This window comes from Phragmites australis, chromosome 11 (genome assembly GCF_958298935.1).
Source record: "Phragmites australis chromosome 11, lpPhrAust1.1, whole genome shotgun sequence".
Lineage (NCBI taxonomy): Eukaryota > Viridiplantae > Streptophyta > Magnoliopsida > Poales > Poaceae > Phragmites > Phragmites australis.
In genome coordinates, this window is record NC_084931.1 from 19,570,084 (window position 1) to 19,588,826 (window position 18,743).

Sequence of the window (18,743 nt, forward strand, 5' to 3'; positions counted from 1 at the left end):
GATGAGCAAAGCACATCAGGTGATGAAGAAATGGACTCTGAAGTCACCAAGCTCATCTCTCAAGTGGAGAAGAACATTAAGAAGATCAATGCCAAGATTGACCATTGAATCTCCGTGAAATACTTGGTCAAAACTATTGATCACATCAAGAAGGAGAAGAGGACCAAGATCAAGAGGGAGACAAGGGGAAGAGCCAAAGTATTTGCAAGCATGGGAAGATATGTGAGTGAAGATGAAGATCCAAACTCAAGTGATGAGAGCTTCATCACCCACTCCTATAAGAGAAGCTCTTACTCAAGATCATCATCACGTAAGTCGTCATCGTGTAAGTCATCACACAAGTGTCTTATGGCCAAAGGTATGGATAGCGATGTAAGTGATGACGAATCTGATGAGGATTCTCCCTCCTATGATGAACTCCTTCATTTAATCAATGAGTAACAAAGGGTCCTTAAGAAACAGTCTAAAGAACTTAAGAAATTCAATACCCTTAATGAAATTCATGCTACCTTTGTTTCTAATTTTGAGTGATTATTGAGCTAATTCAATTTGTTAAATAAGGAGCATGAAGAGCTTAAGGCAAAATTTGAGTGCATTGAATCTTAATCTAAGTCCCATTTAGAGCAATCTGCCTCTCTATTTAATTTCAATCATAAGGTAAATGCTTGCACTTCTTGTGATAATTTAACTGATCTATCTATCTCACCCCTTTGCAATGAGATATGTGTTAAAAATATTATTGTAGAAACATGTGATGATCTCATTGCGTAAGAAAATGATGAGCTCAAGCAAGAAGTGAAAAAGCTCAAGAAGGACTTAGCAAGATTAAAGGGCAAGAACCATATCCAACTCCTGAAGATAACCATGCTACCATGGTGAAGAAGCTTACAAAGGGGCCCGTCTTAACATGCTTGAATGTCATCAAGAAGGTCATAAATTCTTCCAATGCAAACAAGCTAAGATGGAGATCAAGGAGAAGAAGAAGATCATGAACCTATCTAACAATACCTCCAACATCTACACCAAGCCTAACTATAAGAATAAGATCAAGAGCAACCATTATAAGCTCAAGAAGAAGGAAAATGGCAAGGTGATTATACATATAGTTGAGATAAAGGACCATGGATGGAACCAACCCATTGGGTGCCCAAGTAAGTCATCGCCAATATAAATAGGCCTCAATCGATTTGGATTCCAAAGAAGACTTAAAGCCCGAGGTGGCTATGGAGGTTTGGAGACTAGCTCACAAAATAAAGTAAAGGTTCAAGCAAAGAAGTCAAGTGTATAAGATTGGGCGCTTTGATCAAGATCATGATCATCATATACCTAGATCCCTATCCAAAGGTAAAAAAAAAGTTAATGGATCTAGATGCAAAGTCTTTCAATTGTTGTAGCTCATTTGCCTTGTCTAGAATTGCATGTGCATATTTTAATTTATTACAATACCTAGTGTAGGTTTTTATATGGTAAATTGCTTGTGTTTCTCTCTTTCTTATTAGCAACCTACAAGGTTTATTAGTTATAGGTTCCTTTCATGACACTAGTTTTACAATTGATATATTTCATGTACCATGATCCAATCTATAGCATAAATCTCCATTGTTATCAATAACAAGTGCATAAATTTCACAAGTATTCAACATTTATATGCACACATTTAGGGGGAGCATATCCTATATGTTGTGATTTTGAGTCTAACATGTATTGCTAGATATATCTTTTGTAGTCTCATAGAGAAATCAATATTTCCTCAGAGGTATGCAATGTTTAAACATTTTAATTGGTATCATTATCAATTTATTTGTTCATTTAAGCTATATATATGCATAATATTGCTTAAACTTCCTACCTCTCATATTGTCTAGTTGTGAATTTGTTTCTTTCTAATCATATGTATACACACATATAGTGAAAATTTAAATCATATTATGTGAGTTTCATGAATTATTATCCTTATTTGTCCTTTTCAATTGATATCAATGTCTGCTATTCTTACAATTGGTATTATTTCATTGGACCATGATTTATGAAGCTCTCTCCTATGTGCTCTAACGATTTTCCTCGAGCTCAACATGTGTTTGTAGTCCTTTTTGAGATTGTTGATAAAGGGGAAGAAGTTTTTATGACCAAAGCAAGTAGTAAGATACAAGATGTCTAGAAATACCGAAGTTGATAAAGTGAGAGAAGAAGAAGATACAAGAATAAAAATGAGACACCTAGGTTGACAAATGAGGATAAGTTCTTGCATAGGTCGATCAAGGGAGATAGTAGCAATGAAGAAAGGAGGTCACAACAATGGGGAGACTAAATGGTAAGAACATATATCCAATTAATACGATAAGGCTTTGTGCTATTTACTATTGATATCATTTATTATTTGCCACTTGTATTGATTGTGTTGTCATCAATAAAAAAAAAAGTGAAGATTGCAACGAAAATGGTCATATTAGCTCATGATTGTGATTTTATTGATTAATGATAGCATAGTTATTAGGACTAACATATTTGTCAAGAATATATGTTAGTAGATCTCATGAATGCAATACATCAAGAAACCACTATAGCCAGGACAAAGTTTGATTGAATTAAAAAAGTCCTAGGAAGATTTGTCTCACCAGAGCATTGTGTCTGGGTGTTGATAGCCTCACCGGATAGTACAGTGAATAGAATATGAGACCATCGAAGTGTTTCTAACAAAGGGGAGAAGGCTGAGGACCTCAATGGATAGTTCAGTGATCTGCACTAGGTAACACCGGAGTATTTTCTGTAGAGAAGAATACAAGTACAGAAGACTAAAGATCAACCCATTGGATGGTCCGGTGCTTGGTTTGTGCACACTGGATTACAACATCGGAGCATTTCTTGCAGGGGCGACTGCAAGTGTTGAAGGATGAAGAACAACCCACCGAAAGGTCCAATACTCTAAAGATCAATGCACTGAGAAGAAGTGGCGCGGTCTGGCTCAAGTTAACCCACCAGAAGGTCTGAGGATAGAGTTGAAGATCTCACCGGAGTATCCGATGTTCATAGAGGCATTGAGTGGAGTTCCAATGGTTAGTTTCTGAGGTTGTACTCATCGGATGATCCGGTGTTAGTACTATTATTCTCATTGGATCATCCGATGTTAACAGCTTTTCTGAGCCACTGGAAAAATGGCTAGTGTGCGAGTTTGAGGCTATAAATATCCATTCACTCAGTCATTTGAAGGTGTGGCATGATGCTGGAGTCTAGAGAAACCCATATATACTTGAGAAGATATTCAAGCCACTAAAGTTCTTAAAGTGATCATTCAAGGTAATTAAGTACAAGATTAGTGAGTGATTAGTGCTTATAGGTCTAGAGAGAGTGTTGCTAGGTGATTGATGGCTAGCGAGTGGATCAAGGAGTGATCTGAGCTTGTATTAAGAGGTACATCAGCACCTTGGATCTTGGTGGCTCAAGCTTGTTGACCCTTCGATTTGGTGTAGAGTGGCGGCAAGATATGTGTACGGGAACGTGGAGACCCTTGCCTTGGTGGCTCAAGCTTCGAAGTGATCACGACAGTAAGTGACCAAAAGAGAGGTTAATGGTGAGACCTTGCCTTGGTGCCTTGGTGGCTTATCCAGCTTGAGGTCTTACTTTGATGGCTTGGTGACTCAAGAGTTACGATCGGGTGCTGACCGAGAGCATATTCTTAGTGAAGCTCTAATATGGATTAAGGGTGGCATTCATGCCATCGATACCACGGGATTAAAATCCCTTGTACCGAGTTTGTCTCTCTACCTTATTTATGTTTTCGTATTTATAGTGCAATTTAATTTGCTAGAGTAGGTAGCAATCCTCTTGAGCGTTAGAGTAGATACACTAGATAAATCTAAAGCATATTTAGATAGAAATTGAGATAAGTTTATTTTGTGAAGTTTTTGAAGCCAATTTAGTTTAGGTTTTTAAGGGTTCTAATTCACCCAATCTTAGGATGTCACCGATCCTCACAACCGCTAGCAGGTAGCGATGTCTGTGATGGGTGCATACCAATATTCTAATATCTTTATTAATGAGTTTTCTATATCATTACTTTATTTGTTTACTACTTGACCTGCCAGAGTTACCATTTGGTATAAGCACATGTAACTACTTATATTTCAATGTCGAAACATCGAGATTGAAATATAAGTACATGTAACTACCTTTGATAGCAACCTTTTTTCTATATGCATATGTATTCATGTCATTCTAATATTAACATTTTAGAATTAATTGCAGAGCTACCTTATTCTCTTTGCTGCAATAGAGTTTTCTCATTTGAAGGGTATAGTTTTAATTGAAATAGAAAATCATGTACTAATTTTAAGGAGCATTATGCCAAAAGACAAACAAACAAATACAATCTGATATAACAAGAAATACAACATACAAACACGCTTCCACAAATCCAATTGTTCCTCTGTTCATTCACAGCATGCAAGACCCGCTAGCAGGTAGCAATGTCTACGATAGGTACATACCAATGTTCTAACATCTTTATTAATGGGTTCTCTACATCATTACTTTTAATTATCTCATACCAATGTTTCTTTATTCATTTTGATTATCTCATACCAATGTACGAAAATTAACCACATTATTCATTTATTTACCAATATCAAATTATGTTACCATCTTCATAATTCTTAGTGTTATCTCACTTTCAGTACTCAACCAAAAATTGAGAACAAGAAGATACACATACAGATAAGCAATAAACCAAAAGGTAAAAAGATCTATAGTTTCTATCCTGCCTACTATTAAGTGGGAGAGACAGCTCCAGATAGTAAACAGATATATCAGTATATTAGAATAAAGTAGATAAGAGTAAATATAAAATTTAAGAATTGATGTCCCTAAATAAGATTGATAGGGATATTAAATTTTTCAATAACGGGTTAACAGCGCACGCTAACTGCGCGCTATTTTTCTAGTAAATGCTCTAGGCAACAACGTGTTAGAACATGCATGCGACCTATGCTTACGCACACGTGCACCTGGGGCTCGTCTCTTGCCATGGGACCGTCTCAATCAAAAGGAGCACTGCTCGGCCCGAGGGCGCGCGGGGGCCGTTATGCTTCGCCTGGGAGGACCAGTACGGTACCACAGGGACCTGCGGCGACCGTCGCAGCGCCGCATCTCGCTCGCGCCTCCTCCTCGTCGAGACGCTGCCTACCCCAATCGTGCCCCTTTCTGCTGTCGCAGCGCCGCGTCCCCATCGAACCTCCTGGCCACAGCGGACGGAGGCTGATCAAATCATGGGAAACGGAAGGGGAGAAGCAAAATCGGACGGATCGAGATCAAGCGAATCCGTCCCCGGCGCAGTTTGGAGAGACGGGAGGGGAGAGGGAGGAGGCGACAGAGGGGGGGATGGAGCGGTGGGGGGAGGACGAAGGGTGAGCGAACTTGTGCTATTCGTAGCGTAGGCGACATATAATATTGCTGGGCGCGCGCGCACCTGCCTTCCTCTCCTCTTCCACTGCGTGCTCCAAGCTCCTCGGCGCTCCGAAGGCAGCAGCATTGTGCGGATCAAGAACGGCTGGGCTGCTGGGGCCCGGAGTGGTCGTCGCGGGTCACGCCAGCGAGGTGCTCGTCGAAATGCGCCAACGGGCTCCCCCGCCCGCCGCTCGCTGGCCGTTGGCCCCTGCGTTCTCCTGCCGTGCAGCAGCACGGAAGCCCGCCTTGAGCCGAGCCAGATATCTCAGGTTTGCAGCTTGTATCTCGATCCCATTTGTTCACCCTGCCTGATTTAGTGTTTCGCCTTTTTCCTGTCTGTTCATGTTGCGGCTCGTTTGCACGTTACCTATAATGCTTCCTATTTTTTCTTTTAAGAGTGAATTGTATAAAACAACAAGTATTGTGTTATTTGTAACATAAAACTATTATTGTATACTAATTTCACACAAAATCCGATTTTAGTTAGATCCACCTAAAAAATAGTCTTATGTTTTTTTAAAACTCCTAAAAATTTTTGTACGTCTTCTATAATTCATGTGCAATTCATTTTAATTGGACTTACTAAAAAGCCTGTATATAATTTAAACTAAAATTTTACAAAAATACTACTTTCATAACTTCTAACAATTATTAGTGCCTTAAATAAAATCCTAAAAATATGAGAAATTTTACTAATATTCTTCTTATATGATGGACTAATTTCTAAAATTACAAAGGCACTCACTTTTTCACCATATAATATAGGGCTAGAAATAATTTTAGAAACTAGCCAATCATATAAGAAGAATATTAGTGATTTTTTCCATATATTTGAGATTTTATTTGAGGTCCTAACGATCGTTAGGAGTTATAAAAGTAGCATTTTGAAGAATTTTAGTTTAAATTCTACACAAGTTTTTTTGGGTGAATCCAATTAAAATAGGTTGTATATGGATTATGGAACACATACAAAAATTCTAGGATTTTTGAAGAAACATAAGACTATTTTTTAGGTGAATCAAATGAAATCGGGTTTTGTGTGAAATTAGTGCACAATAATTGTAGTTTTGTGTTAGTATTCACAATACTTGTAGTTTTGTGTTACAAATGACATAATACTTGTAGTTTTGTGCAATTCACTCTTCTTTTAATCTTGGAATGGGGTCGGTATGCCATGCGAGTTCGAGACGACTCCTTTGAGGAACACCATACAGGCTTGTTTCAAGTCAAATTTCTCAATGGCACACGTACTTGCACAAAATTATCATGACATATCACTTTGAAGAAAACATTTCAACATGCTCCATAAACATTGGCTACGTAAATAGCACGCAAAATTCCATGCCATTCGGTCCATCGTGTTCTCATCACGAGGACCTAACAGGCCGAATCTCCCTTGTGTCTTTTGCAGGGCCCATGACATCGAAACATGTTTGCCCGAATGGCGTATGCGGTTTTCTGAAATATTTTGCTGCTTAGTTGCTTGAAGTGTCTCTCTACTATCCTCCCTAGGTTACAAGTACTTGTCGTTTTTTGACATACATGAAGTCAGATTTAATATTTGGTATTGAAATATTAAATCATATAGGTGGATTTGTCTCAGAAAAGTACTTCCATAAGATTACAACACAACTTAGTGGTCAAATTCACATTTTGGAGACCGTGTTAATATCCACAAAGATGGTAGTATATTATGTTTTCTTAAAAGTCCGGTTCTAGGATAATTTTGCACAAGTATGTGTAGTTATAAGAAATTAATTCTACTGTTTATTAACATACACAATCACCATCCCTTCCAAAAGAGAAAAGAAAAATGCACTCACTATTTAGTATTTACATTATGAAGCTACCAGTTACTTTGAAGAATTTGCTGATCTTGGACTTGGAGTTTGTGCACGAATATACCAGGTGCGCTGCTGTGTCTTCCTGAGAGCTTATACAATGTTTTGCTTCTTTTTCATGTTTCCTGTACACTCTATCTTTTCTTTTCATTTACAATTTCAATCCTTCTTCTGTTCCTTTTGCCTGTAGTCTTCACAATGGAATCCATGCCTGCAGTTACATTTGCAAGAATTTTCTATATGATGTTGTTCTCAGAGAAATATAAATGTCACTTCTCAAGATTTATTGTTTGCTACTGACCTTGATTAACCCGGTTTCTGTACCACAGAAAATCATGTCGTTTGCGGTAAACATGCTCGTTATCTTGCTACCTGCAGATAGTCTTCCTACTTTCTGCTGCTTCTCCCTCAACCATATCTATCATAAATTCAGAAGCAGAATCAGCTATGGCTTCTATACTTTGACCATATTTATTCTTCACATAGAGTTTTTTTTTAATCAAGGATGCAATCAGAATGTATCAGTCAGCGAGTTCGGAGAGTACATATCCAAATTTATAACCAATTAGAGATCACCTAACGTATATTGTCAAGTACAGGAGCTGTGCTTGCCCTTTTTCTTTCCAAAAAACTAGTGTAGCCAGTACGGGAAAAAGAGAGAAATTCACATCACCTGAATGATACTGGGGTTTTTGCTGCAGTTCAAGTAGATGAAGTCTTCCACCACTGCCATTGCCTCTACATTTGTTCCCTTTGCTATTGGCATTTTCATATTAGGTTTGCATCGTTTCTTCCAATCCTGGTTTACAAATAGTACAAAGTTTCACATTTCTTTTCATCTCATACCTTTCAAAGGTCAAGTTTGATTAATACCTTTAAGGTGGATCCTTCGACTTGAGCACCAGCACAATACATCCAATCTTTATATACAACAATGGAGCTAATGGATTGTTTCCTGATCCTCCAGCTTTTTGTAGGTGCCCTTATCTCAATCTTGGATTCAACTGACGTGTCTAGTTCCTGTTGACAAGTTTTCTCTTTACATATAGTGTTCCTAGATGCTATTATGTGCATTTGTAACCACAAAACTGACCTGTATACTCAAGTCTCTGCAACCAAGGTAAGCTTTGCCCTGGTATATAGCTAGAGATTTGACGTGCTTGCTCCTGTAAAATGTTTGGGTGCTTCTCGATGCACAAGAGAACTGTGACAGTAAAACAAAGTAGAAATACCATTATTGTTATACGTTTGATTTGTTGAGGGAATCATCTAGATCATAGTAAGCTGTTGAGTACCTTGAGAACATTGTTATGTGTTTGTACGATGATTTGGTCACTGCAAATATCAAACTTCTGCACAGGCTCTCTTATCTGAATCACCTGAACACACTCAAGCTTGCGATGTGCCATTTTCCATACCTGCAAATGAGCCTGTTATTCAACATTCTGCAATTGCTTTTCAGTTGTGGTTGAACACCGCGGTTGCATTTGTTACCCGAATAGATTTGTCAGCTGATCCACTCAAGAGGTTTTCCCCAGTTTCTGATACTGCAAAACAAGTCACTGCCTTCTTGTGCTCTTTTACCTCCCTGATGATTACTGCCCTTTGGCCTTTTATGTCCCATGCCTGTACAGAACATCTTAGTATTAGATTTTTTTACTCATATAAATACTAAAGTCACTTTCAAAGTAGCTTTTGTCACGCAACAAATTGTGAGCTAATTTTGTAGATTTACGGGTAACTGGAAACTATGTTGATGATTTGAATTCTGACATATGGAATATACCATTACCCTGATGGTGCCATTAGAATAACCAGCAAAAAGCTGTCCTCTGAAGAATGCTATAGCAGTTGCTGCACCATTGCCAGGTTGACCAATTTCCAGGATTTGTGTATGTACACATGATACACGCTGCACTGACAATATCAGATGATTACATCTTATGTTTAAGAAACATGTTTCACAAAGGACAAGCTAGGAAAATGATTTTATTATATCTTTCGGAGTTAACAATGCCAATAGTAAATATCCTAAAGAATTTCTGATTAGATTATAATTTTTTTTTCCGAACACGTAGGAGAACTGTGTGTCATTATATTAAGGACATAATAAGGACCATGTAGAACTGATATAATCTTAGCTCCAAATATTGTAAGCAGATCTAAGTTAAGGTCTACGCTTGCTATTACTTAGAAGGCAAAATTAGGTGGATACCATCGCAAAAGTGCTCATATTGGAAAATACAACCGTCTGTGAGGATGACATATGGGCCTAGGGTCCACATGTCATCCTCACACTGATGGTATTTTTCAACTTTTGTGATTTTTGCGATGGTACCCATCAAATTGCCCCTAGAAAAAAGGAGGAAAGAAAAAAAAAGGAGCTAAATTCCAACGGTACTCACTAGCTTGTTGGGAAGAAAATAATCTGTAACTTGAAGTAACTCCTCAGCCATCCATGTGAATGATGACAGCCTCCTAAGAGATTCTCGGGAACCCTCTGACAAGCTCATCAACATTTGTTTTCCTGCAGTTAGAAAAATGTAACTGTGTAAACAAAATGCTTCAATTAATCCTTTCACTTTGGCTTGAATGTTTTCATTCAAAAGTATTTAGGATGTGCAAGATACCACTTGAATTTTACTTCATGCCAAACCATTCAACTGTAACTGGATAATAGTGAAATACGAGTACTATGTACCTTTTCCAGAGGTGTAGTTATAGAGACACATGCATGCTAGAACCCTTTCATCAAGCTCAAATCCTGGATGCAGGTGACTTGCTATGTCATGTAACAAGATCTCACAAGCATAATATCTAACGTCATTTTCACCAAGGGCAGCCAGCTCGCTTCCGAGCCATGCAGCGCATACGAGGCAATCATGTGAGGTTCCCTTCACCTTGCTTTGCATTCCTTTGGCTAAAGCGCCGATAACTGGTACTCCTATTTTAATAATTGCACGTGCGGATTTACTGCTCCATGTGCTTATTTCTGTATCCTGCATCATATTATTATGTTCTTTACCAGTAAGTAAGTTTCTGCTATATTTGCCAAATGAAAGAATGTTTTCGTACTTAACCTGCAAGCAAGAATCAAGCCAGTCAATGTTCCTGATTGTATTTCTATGAGATGTTGATGTGAGACCTGCTTTCTTTGCAAGCCATGCAGCAGTATATGATTCTCCTGACCAGGAATAAGTCCCTCCAAGGTTTGAAAGAAATGATGCTGATAATGCCTGCACTTGACTGTTTTTTTGAGATGATAAAGAGTCCAATAGGACTTCCATTGCTTCATCTTTGAACACACTCCTGCCATCTGATTTTTCCTGCAAAAAATGAATATAAAACTTGTTATTTCAGATAATGTGAGGTTACTTGCAAGTTGCAATATTGTGTAAACATTCTGTTCTATACTTGTATATATTCGAAGTAATACTACTACTAATGAGCACTGCTTTTATGTCATTTGAGCTTGTGTTTTTGCAGGATTGATAAACCGTGACAAACATACTGGTTTGTGGGACAAATAGAAACATTTTGGGGCGTCATTTTGCAAAAATTCCTTTATGATTCTTTAACATGCTGGTTTGTGGGACAAATAGAAACAGTTTGGAGTGACAAGTGCTTATTCAGAACGGGGGTATCTGGGATATAGTGTATATACCATCATATCCAACTGCAGGAGAAGGTTAGCTGCCAAAACTCGGTGTTCAAGTTCAGTTTGATGGAGGCTGGCCATCAATGTGTGCATAATAGCAATGCCTCCTTGATGTCGTATTTCTTGCAGCAGACAGTTTGCCGAGGACCTGAAAGTTAGCACAATTCCACAAGCTATTCAGACAAATATTTAACAGACTGAACCTTTTCAGGGTGTGCATCATACCGGGGAATCTGAAGAATCTCATGGAAATATTCAAGTGCAGCGCACTTGGCACGTTGCCCTTTTCGTCTGAGAAGGTGAAGGAATGGGTCCACTGGAGTAGCCTGTGACAAGAACTTTTTGCAGTTACCATTGAGTCGAACACACCTGACGAGAATAGCTGCCAGGGCCACACCTTCTTCCAAGTTGTTGTTCTTCGCAACATCAACAAGTTTAGACAGAATAGGAGGAGAGCTGAGGGCAGCCAAGTGGACATTGTTTGTTACATAGTCAAATGCCGTCACTAAGATCTCAATGAGAGCAATTGATGCTGATGTCGGTGTCAGTGGAAGCAATGTAGGCCATTTTTGGGCATCTGAGTTACAGGCAACATGTAGAAGAGTGGGTAACAGATCCAAGTTTTTTATCTCTAAAGGTGTAGGATCCAACAAATATATCAGAATGGCTGCTTCATGCACATCTCTTTTCAACGCAATGGCTAAATTGGATAAATGAAAGTCCTTCCTCTTGATGCCTCTCATTACATTCCTATCTTCAGATATCATAAGCAGCAGTACATATACTGATGCCCTGATCACTTTATCCTTTTTAGACGTGGAAATGCTATCAAGCAATTGGTCAAGGATGTCTTGCCTTACTGATGATTTGTGTCTGATCTCAGAAGTGTTATTCAGTAACTGCCATATAGTTGTGACCTCAGAGCCAGCATCTAGGCAGCTTTCTAGTCCATCTGAAACCAATAGTTTCGATACCGCCTTCTCAAACCTTTCAATAAAATCTGCCTGACTGTCTTTCCCCCAGAGCGAGCTGGCGTTGCTCCAGTTCTCACTGGTTGCGGAAGTCTTGAATTTCCTGCTCATGCTTCCTCTGGAAACTAGGTCGGACAGAGCACTTTTCTTGATGAATTTGGTTGAGAAGTTGCTGAAGCATCTGAGATCATTCCGTGGTGAGCATTGTGGAAACATGTCATCCTTGGCGGAATAGTTGGATGTGGAGTATGAATCTGCGCTCTTCAATCCTAGGACCGAATTTGACAGATTATTCAGTGAGCCGTGTGATCTGTTTGACTGCAAGTAGTTTGGTTTCATCTCGTGGTCATTGACGTGGTACATAGGAGATTCCGGAGCATATATCATCGCATTTTCAGGAGATGTGCACCATGTAAGATTCTTGTTGTGGCTTGATCTAAACAAAGATGATATCAATACAAAGAATGGGTTAGGCAACACAGGAAACAGTAAACCAGACAGTGTCGAATGGAGTACCTTTCATGGAGTGTAGCTGACGAGAAATCTGCGTCGATTGGCATGATCTTTGCTGACCTGCCTTTGTTATATTGAGCTACCTGCTTCAGATGAATTAGATGCCATTAAAATCGAAGGGTTGCTCCAACATTTCTAAATGTTGCAATTAATGTGTGTCTCAACTCATATATACAAAGTCCAGTCAATGATTTTGGTAAAATATTTGAACAACATATCCAGTTTCCAGTACTTAGTTAACACAAATCTTGGTCAACTTACGCTTGTACCTCTAATCATTTGGACTTTCAACTTATGCAGGGACAATTCACATGGTTGATTGATATTTAATTGTACTTCTGATAACTGTACTACTACAAAAACTGAAATCAAGTTCTACTGGATATGGTAATTATATCCCTTCACCAGTAGAATTGACTGTCTTACCTCACTGTCACTTTCTTCACTAGAATCAAGATGTGAGTAGAAGGAAACAGGCGAATCAGACTGGGACTCCTCAAGCATCTCATGGAGGCACCTGCTGTCATAGCTCCCTTTGGTATCTTCCTGATAATCTTCATCTGCAATGCTGAGAAAATCCTTCAGCTCAGTGAAACCATCATGAGCACCGTGCGATGTGGAGGCTGTGCTCATTCCTTCATGATCAACCGATCGGGTTGTCCTATCCTGCACAAATGTTAAATTCGCTTTCAGCTCTCAAATGCAGGCTAGATCAACTCTTCTATGCACGCATTGCATTCTATCAAGATATGTATACAGAATATGATAAAATACCTCTGAAAAATTCGGCCATCGCCGAACGACAGAGCTTCCCGATCTTCCTAACTGAAGACACCTGCTCATGGCAATATATGTATCTTCAGACAGTGAGACAACTGTGCCTTTTTTACTATATACCTATGGGTAGCAACAGCAACTAGCAAGCACTACTTCAGACAGAGTATAGACAATGGAACAACTACACTGACAGCATCATTTCACCTATTGGTTTTTGAACTATGTATAGACAATGTAGCACAGCAGCAGTACTCAAGATGATCTCTCTAGATGCTGTTATCATTCTGCAGGCATGCAGCTGTGGGTCAGGATGGTTTAGTGTACATGCTTGTCTCGAGCGCAGTGGAGAATCTTTGCCGCAGCTTTGCTTGAAGGGTTAGTCAGGAATGAGAAGGTGTGAAAAGGTGAGTGGCATTTTGCCTTTAGAATCCCTTTTGGAAAAGAAAGACTGCTGATTTTACCTTTTTTTTTTGCTGCATTTGAGGGACTCGCTAGAAAGTGCAGATATATGCCCATGATTTTCACAATGTGCTTCAAATATGGGCGTTTTGGACAGAGCAAGGAGAAAGGAAATCTTTTTTTTTTCAAAAATCCCAAAATGTTGTCCTGCAACAGAATTGTTCAAGAGAAAAAAGGGCTCCTCTTTTATTTTGGCTAGGATCAAGGAATTTAGTGTAGCTATGACCATAAATTGTAAGTTTGCAATCTTTATGATTTGCTCATGCAGTTGCAATTGTCGCCAAAATACAGCCATAAGAAAAGAAAAACCCTCCTTATCTTTTAATATATATATTTTGCATAAAAATCCATGGAGAAAATTTAGCAAGGGAGTTGAGGAGCACAAATGAAAAAGTGAAAGAGACCTTAGACAAAAAGGCATGCACACTCCCATAACGAAATCTTTTCCAAGGAAAAAAGAACACCAGACCTACTTCACCACATCACCATCCTATCAATCTATGAAGAAAAGTTTTCCCTTTTCCCTTTTCAGTCTCCTTATCAGCGTGCCATGCAGCGTCAGTCACAAGTATACCGTATAATTGTACACTTGAACTGCTAATTATACGTACGCATATGTATGTTTGCACTAGCTGTACGTACTCATATACGTATACAGTTATAACTGCCGCGGTAAAGTTCCCACTCGTTTGTAGCAACGACTCACCCGCCACTTCCCGCGCCGGCCACCACCTTGTAGTACATGAGCCAGTCCTTGTACCGCCTGGCCGCGCGCCGCACCGCGTCCTCCTCGCCGGCGCCACCAGCCCTGGCGAGGACGGCCTCGTCGAACAGCCCCTCCCAGAGCGCGCGCGGCGCGAGCCCGCGCTCGACGTCCCCGGCGGCCACCGCGGCGGGGGACACGGCGACGGCCTGCAGGAAGTGCATGGCACTCTGCCACGCGTCCCCCTGCGCGGACCGCACGAGCGCCAGGTAGAAGTAGGCGCACGCCGCGACGCCGCGGTTGTCCAGCCCCGCCGTCTCGCCGTGCTCCGGCAGCAGCGCCGGTGCCTGCAGCGCCTCCTCTACGCCCGCGAGGCAGCAGGCCGCGTCGCCGTCGACGGAGGCCGGGAGGAGGAACGCGTCGATGGCGCCGTGGAGCGCTGCGAGGACGGCGGCGTCGTCCTGCTCGTCGGAGGAGTGAGCATAGCGGCGGTGGCGCGGGGGAGGAGCGAGCAGCGCGAGGCTGCGTCGGCGCGCGGCGTGGAGCGCGGCGGGGTCGGCGAGGAGCGCGCGGAGGTGGTGGTGGAGGAAGGAGATGAGGGAGTCGATGGAGGTGCGCGGCGGCACCGCCATTGGCACCGTCGGCATTAATGTAGGAGACGTTCTTGGAGGGAGAGAGATACACGTATGCTCCCGTGGTTGCAGACTTGGGCAATCTTGGGTAGGTATGGGGAGCAACTGATCCCTTCTTGAGTTCATGGAGCCATGGAGATGAGTGGAGTGGATTGCAGAGAGAGAGAGAGAGAAAGAGATTTGTAAATGTGTGAAGTAGAGTTGTTCTTTCACACTTGATATGTGCACGCCAGCCATCTTATATATGGCTAGCGTCTTCAATTGGAGGATGAGCAACCCCATGAGCCCTCGAGCTTAACTAATGGTGAACAAGTTGACTCTCGCCAAGATACTACAAAGTATGATCAGTAACTCATCCCCCTCTGACTGTAGTGACCATTTTCACCCCTTGTGCAAATCTTGGAGCAAAAAAGTTTTTGAACCGCACAGTACTTAGTCATGTACCAACGAACGAAGGGCCTGTTCGGAACATGGGATTAAATTATGGCGTGTTGATCGAGAACCGACCGACCATGTATGCAATTAGTAATTTCACGAAAAGAAAAAACTGCGTGTTAAGATTCCTGTTCCGAGAATGAAATAGAGCACGGGAATGTCGCACACGTGCCTCGGGTATAGGGATCCTCGATTTCAATTATCTGTGAACCGCTTAATCTCAGGTAGATGGATAAAATTTTATATTATAATAATTTTTTAAAGTACATAATATATGCACACTATCTATTTACTTCATACTCACACCACACGTACACACGCGTGCATACCCATACACACGCTAAGAAGGGATGAGAGGCCCGATGCCTCTAGTACATGAGAATGTGCAGTACAACCGAACGCGCATGCATATGTACCTTAGGTACGGAGCAAACTGATGCTCGTACCACCGAGCCTTTGATGCTATAGTATTTTTACGAACAATATAATTGGTACCATGCTTCGTGGGCAATGCTAAAATAATATATTGCAAATTATTATATATCATCTCACAAATTATAGTTAGGCTTCTTGTGAAGTCAGAGGATTTATATCCGTATCTCAAAAGGACAACAATTGGCTCAAGCCCATTCGATTAACTTCGTCGTCATCGTAGATTGCTCTAAGTTTGATTGGAAAAGAAAAGCATAATGGTGCCACCTTTGTATGATCGCAAACTATATTGCACGAGGCGTTAAACCTAGTGTAGGAAGAATAGATTATGTATGATTATTGTGTAGGTTGTATTGAGCCTTAAGGGCGGAATATATAGAGTACAAATGGCTTAGATATCAACCAATTCTAGAGATAAGATAAAATCTAATCTTGTCCTATCATAACAAATAGATCTTTGTGTATCCTATATCATATACTCTAATACCCCTTGCAGTCGCAGTGGACGATGAGATTGCAGAGGAAGACAAATGATATCCCCTATAGTTGAAATAGTGCGATGCAGATGCTATGACTGGAGAAACCGACGATTTGGTCATGCAAATGGCAACTCTTTGTGCCAAAGTCGAGGTAGCCAAGAGCGAGACGAGTAACCGTGGTCGAGGATGCCATGCGTGAGATAGCCGTGGTCGATGTAAAGGCGTGAAGACGGCGGGCAGCAGGCAACGCAAACCGATCTTGAATCGGTGAAATCAAAGAGAAATGTTAATCAACGACCAACGATAGAGAAAAACCCGATCAACTGATCGGTAAAAGACTTTCTAGGGCAATCGATCAACATGATTAGTAGCGTGAACCCTAGGTACGGGTGGCGTTGCCTCCGGTGGAAATCATGGAGATCGATCTCCCCAGGACGTGCGGTACGAAAGCTGACGGTGGCTAGAGTTTGTGGTTTAGGATAGATTGCGTGATACCATGTAGAAAGAATAGATTGCGTGAGATTGTTGTGTATGTTACATTAAACCTTAAGTGTGAAATATATAGAGTATATATAGTTTAGATATCAAACAACACTAAAAGATAAAATAAAATCTAACATTATTTTACCATAACAACTGGATCATTGTCCTATACCATATATTCTACCATCCAATACATATAATTTTTCATGTTCCGTTCCAAACACACCTTACAATCAGGGCCGTCTATTTGCTCTCGCATATTGTCTGAGTCATACTAGTCAAGATTGATTAGGTGTCGGAGGGCATCTCATCTTTGATTGGACGAAACTAACCTATGGTGTTTGGATAAGAATATTGTCTTGAAAACTCATAGAAATTAGTTTAAATTTTAAGGATTTAAATCCTAGCTCCCCTTATCCGAATAGGCTAACATATATGTGTTTGATCTACTGGCAAGATAAGTTTTTTTAATACTTGCAGGACACGGATCTTGTGCTCTTATACATTACTAACTGAACCCTGTCCCGGTTAAAACATCCAACCTTTAGTCCAAAATTGCATGCTGCAGTCCAAGTTGAAGTCGACAGATGAGACATCCTACCTCTTTACCACACAGTAATAAATAATTTATTAAGCTACAAAATAAATTGAGCACCACCTTCACCTTGTCCTGTCAGGATTGTGTCCAGTCAGGATCAGATTGAATTTCTAAATCGACTGTTCATGCATGCATAGTACACATGCGTGGTGCGTGTCGTTGGATTATCGGATCGGTGATGCGAACGGCTCACCGACAAAGGGACGGCAGAAGGGGACAATCCTGTCCGTTCAAATGGCGCTAGAATAAGCCCGTGAAAGCCTATTGTTTACCAGTTGGGATCTGACAAGTGGTGGCTTTAATAACTAGCTTCATGTCGATATAGAGAACAAGAACATGGCAAAAAGAAACTTAACTTTATTTGTTTTTTCACTGACCTGTAGTAGGCTAGTAGCTGGTAATGGTTAACGAATGCCCTATATATATAATCAGATTGCTGATGAAGTTAATCATACTAGTCTGATTAGCACGTCTACTACGCGCTTGTTTTTATTTTCTTACACAGAGCATAATAAAAGAAGACTAAAAATTAGGTTCACAAATTTTGTACTTTTTAATATTTATTTATAAATTTATTAATGTTTAACACATTCAATTAATTATAGAGAAAACAATAGTACTTTATGCATGTACATAGTTTTAACATGTAGATGAAAGTAATACTAACCTAAAAAAATTGTTTCATATTTTTTTGAGTTTTAGATATTTCTCTTTACATTTTAGATTTTTCAGCCGATTTATCAATATAACTAATATTCATTTCGACATTTTTCTAAAAATTTTCAAAAATGAAAATTACACATGTATGTATATGTATATATGTATATCATATACGTATATACCCAACACTAGGTCCCACTGCTACAGTACCTACAGTAGCAGAGGGTTTGAGAGGCCGCCGAATCTTGACTGGACTGGATAGTATATGTTATTGATTCGTGTTAGCTTGGTCATATTAGTACATTAAAATTTAATCTCTGTAGCATAGGGATTGTTTCGGGAATTTTTAGGATTTAGTTCAGATTTAGGTTGAGATTTGGACCGGCATTCCCCTATCCAGACATCCATACTGTTCTGAGATATTTTATGTTCTTTTCTTATTCTAGAATGCAAGTTTGATCCAATGCTATTTGAAATTTTAAGCTGATCCAATCCTATTCGAAATTTGACGGGACATAAAGGGTATATTTCCACGAGTGCACGTTTCAACTTTCTCCAAGGGCTCGCAATAACGGAGGGGGCCCTGTCCTGTCCTATTTACGATTTCTTTCTTATACCGGAAGCCCTCATACATTCTGGTCAAATGAATTTTCAGTATTGATT

The 18,743-nt window shown here is 40.1% G+C and overlaps 1 protein-coding gene and 2 long non-coding RNA genes across 5 annotated transcripts; 2 read left to right on the top strand and 1 right to left on the bottom strand.

The window, feature by feature from the left end:
• The first annotated feature begins 5,039 nt into the window (after nucleotides 1-5,039).
• On the top strand, nucleotides 5,040-10,965 carry LOC133884553 (uncharacterized). Its single transcript, XR_009903132.1, has 3 exons — nucleotides 5,040-5,708; nucleotides 6,851-10,164; nucleotides 10,767-10,965. It is a non-coding gene; the product is annotated as an uncharacterized LOC133884553 (long non-coding RNA).
• Nucleotides 6,985-15,291, bottom strand: LOC133884550 (putative E3 ubiquitin-protein ligase LIN-1). Of its 3 annotated transcripts, none has more exons than XM_062324003.1 (17): nucleotides 14,365-15,288; nucleotides 13,197-13,257; nucleotides 12,849-13,088; nucleotides 12,426-12,505; nucleotides 11,164-12,345; nucleotides 10,945-11,086; nucleotides 10,361-10,606; nucleotides 9,982-10,279; nucleotides 9,686-9,807; nucleotides 9,067-9,192; nucleotides 8,775-8,906; nucleotides 8,576-8,698; nucleotides 8,374-8,484; nucleotides 8,154-8,300; nucleotides 7,954-8,079; nucleotides 7,582-7,698; nucleotides 6,985-7,491 (listed from the first exon to the last, which is right to left on the bottom strand). In XM_062324003.1, exons 1-17 carry the CDS (start codon nucleotides 15,273-15,275, stop codon nucleotides 7,474-7,476), a joined length of 4,182 nt encoding a protein of 1,393 aa, XP_062179987.1. In that variant the 5' UTR covers nucleotides 15,276-15,288; the 3' UTR covers nucleotides 6,985-7,473. The 3 variants fall into 3 exon arrangements, with proteins under 3 accessions (XP_062179987.1, XP_062179988.1, XP_062179989.1); XM_062324004.1 differs by having other exon boundaries at nucleotides 9,073-9,192; nucleotides 14,365-15,286; XM_062324005.1 differs by lacking the exons at nucleotides 6,985-7,491; nucleotides 7,582-7,698; nucleotides 7,954-8,079; ... (2 more) ...; nucleotides 8,576-8,698; nucleotides 8,775-8,906 and having other exon boundaries at nucleotides 9,073-9,197; nucleotides 14,365-15,291.
• On the top strand, nucleotides 12,337-14,034 carry LOC133884551 (uncharacterized). The gene is made up of 3 exons (XR_009903131.1): nucleotides 12,337-12,618; nucleotides 12,723-13,603; nucleotides 13,695-14,034. It is a non-coding gene; the product is annotated as an uncharacterized LOC133884551 (long non-coding RNA).
• Nucleotides 15,292-18,743: the final 3,452 nt, after the last annotated feature.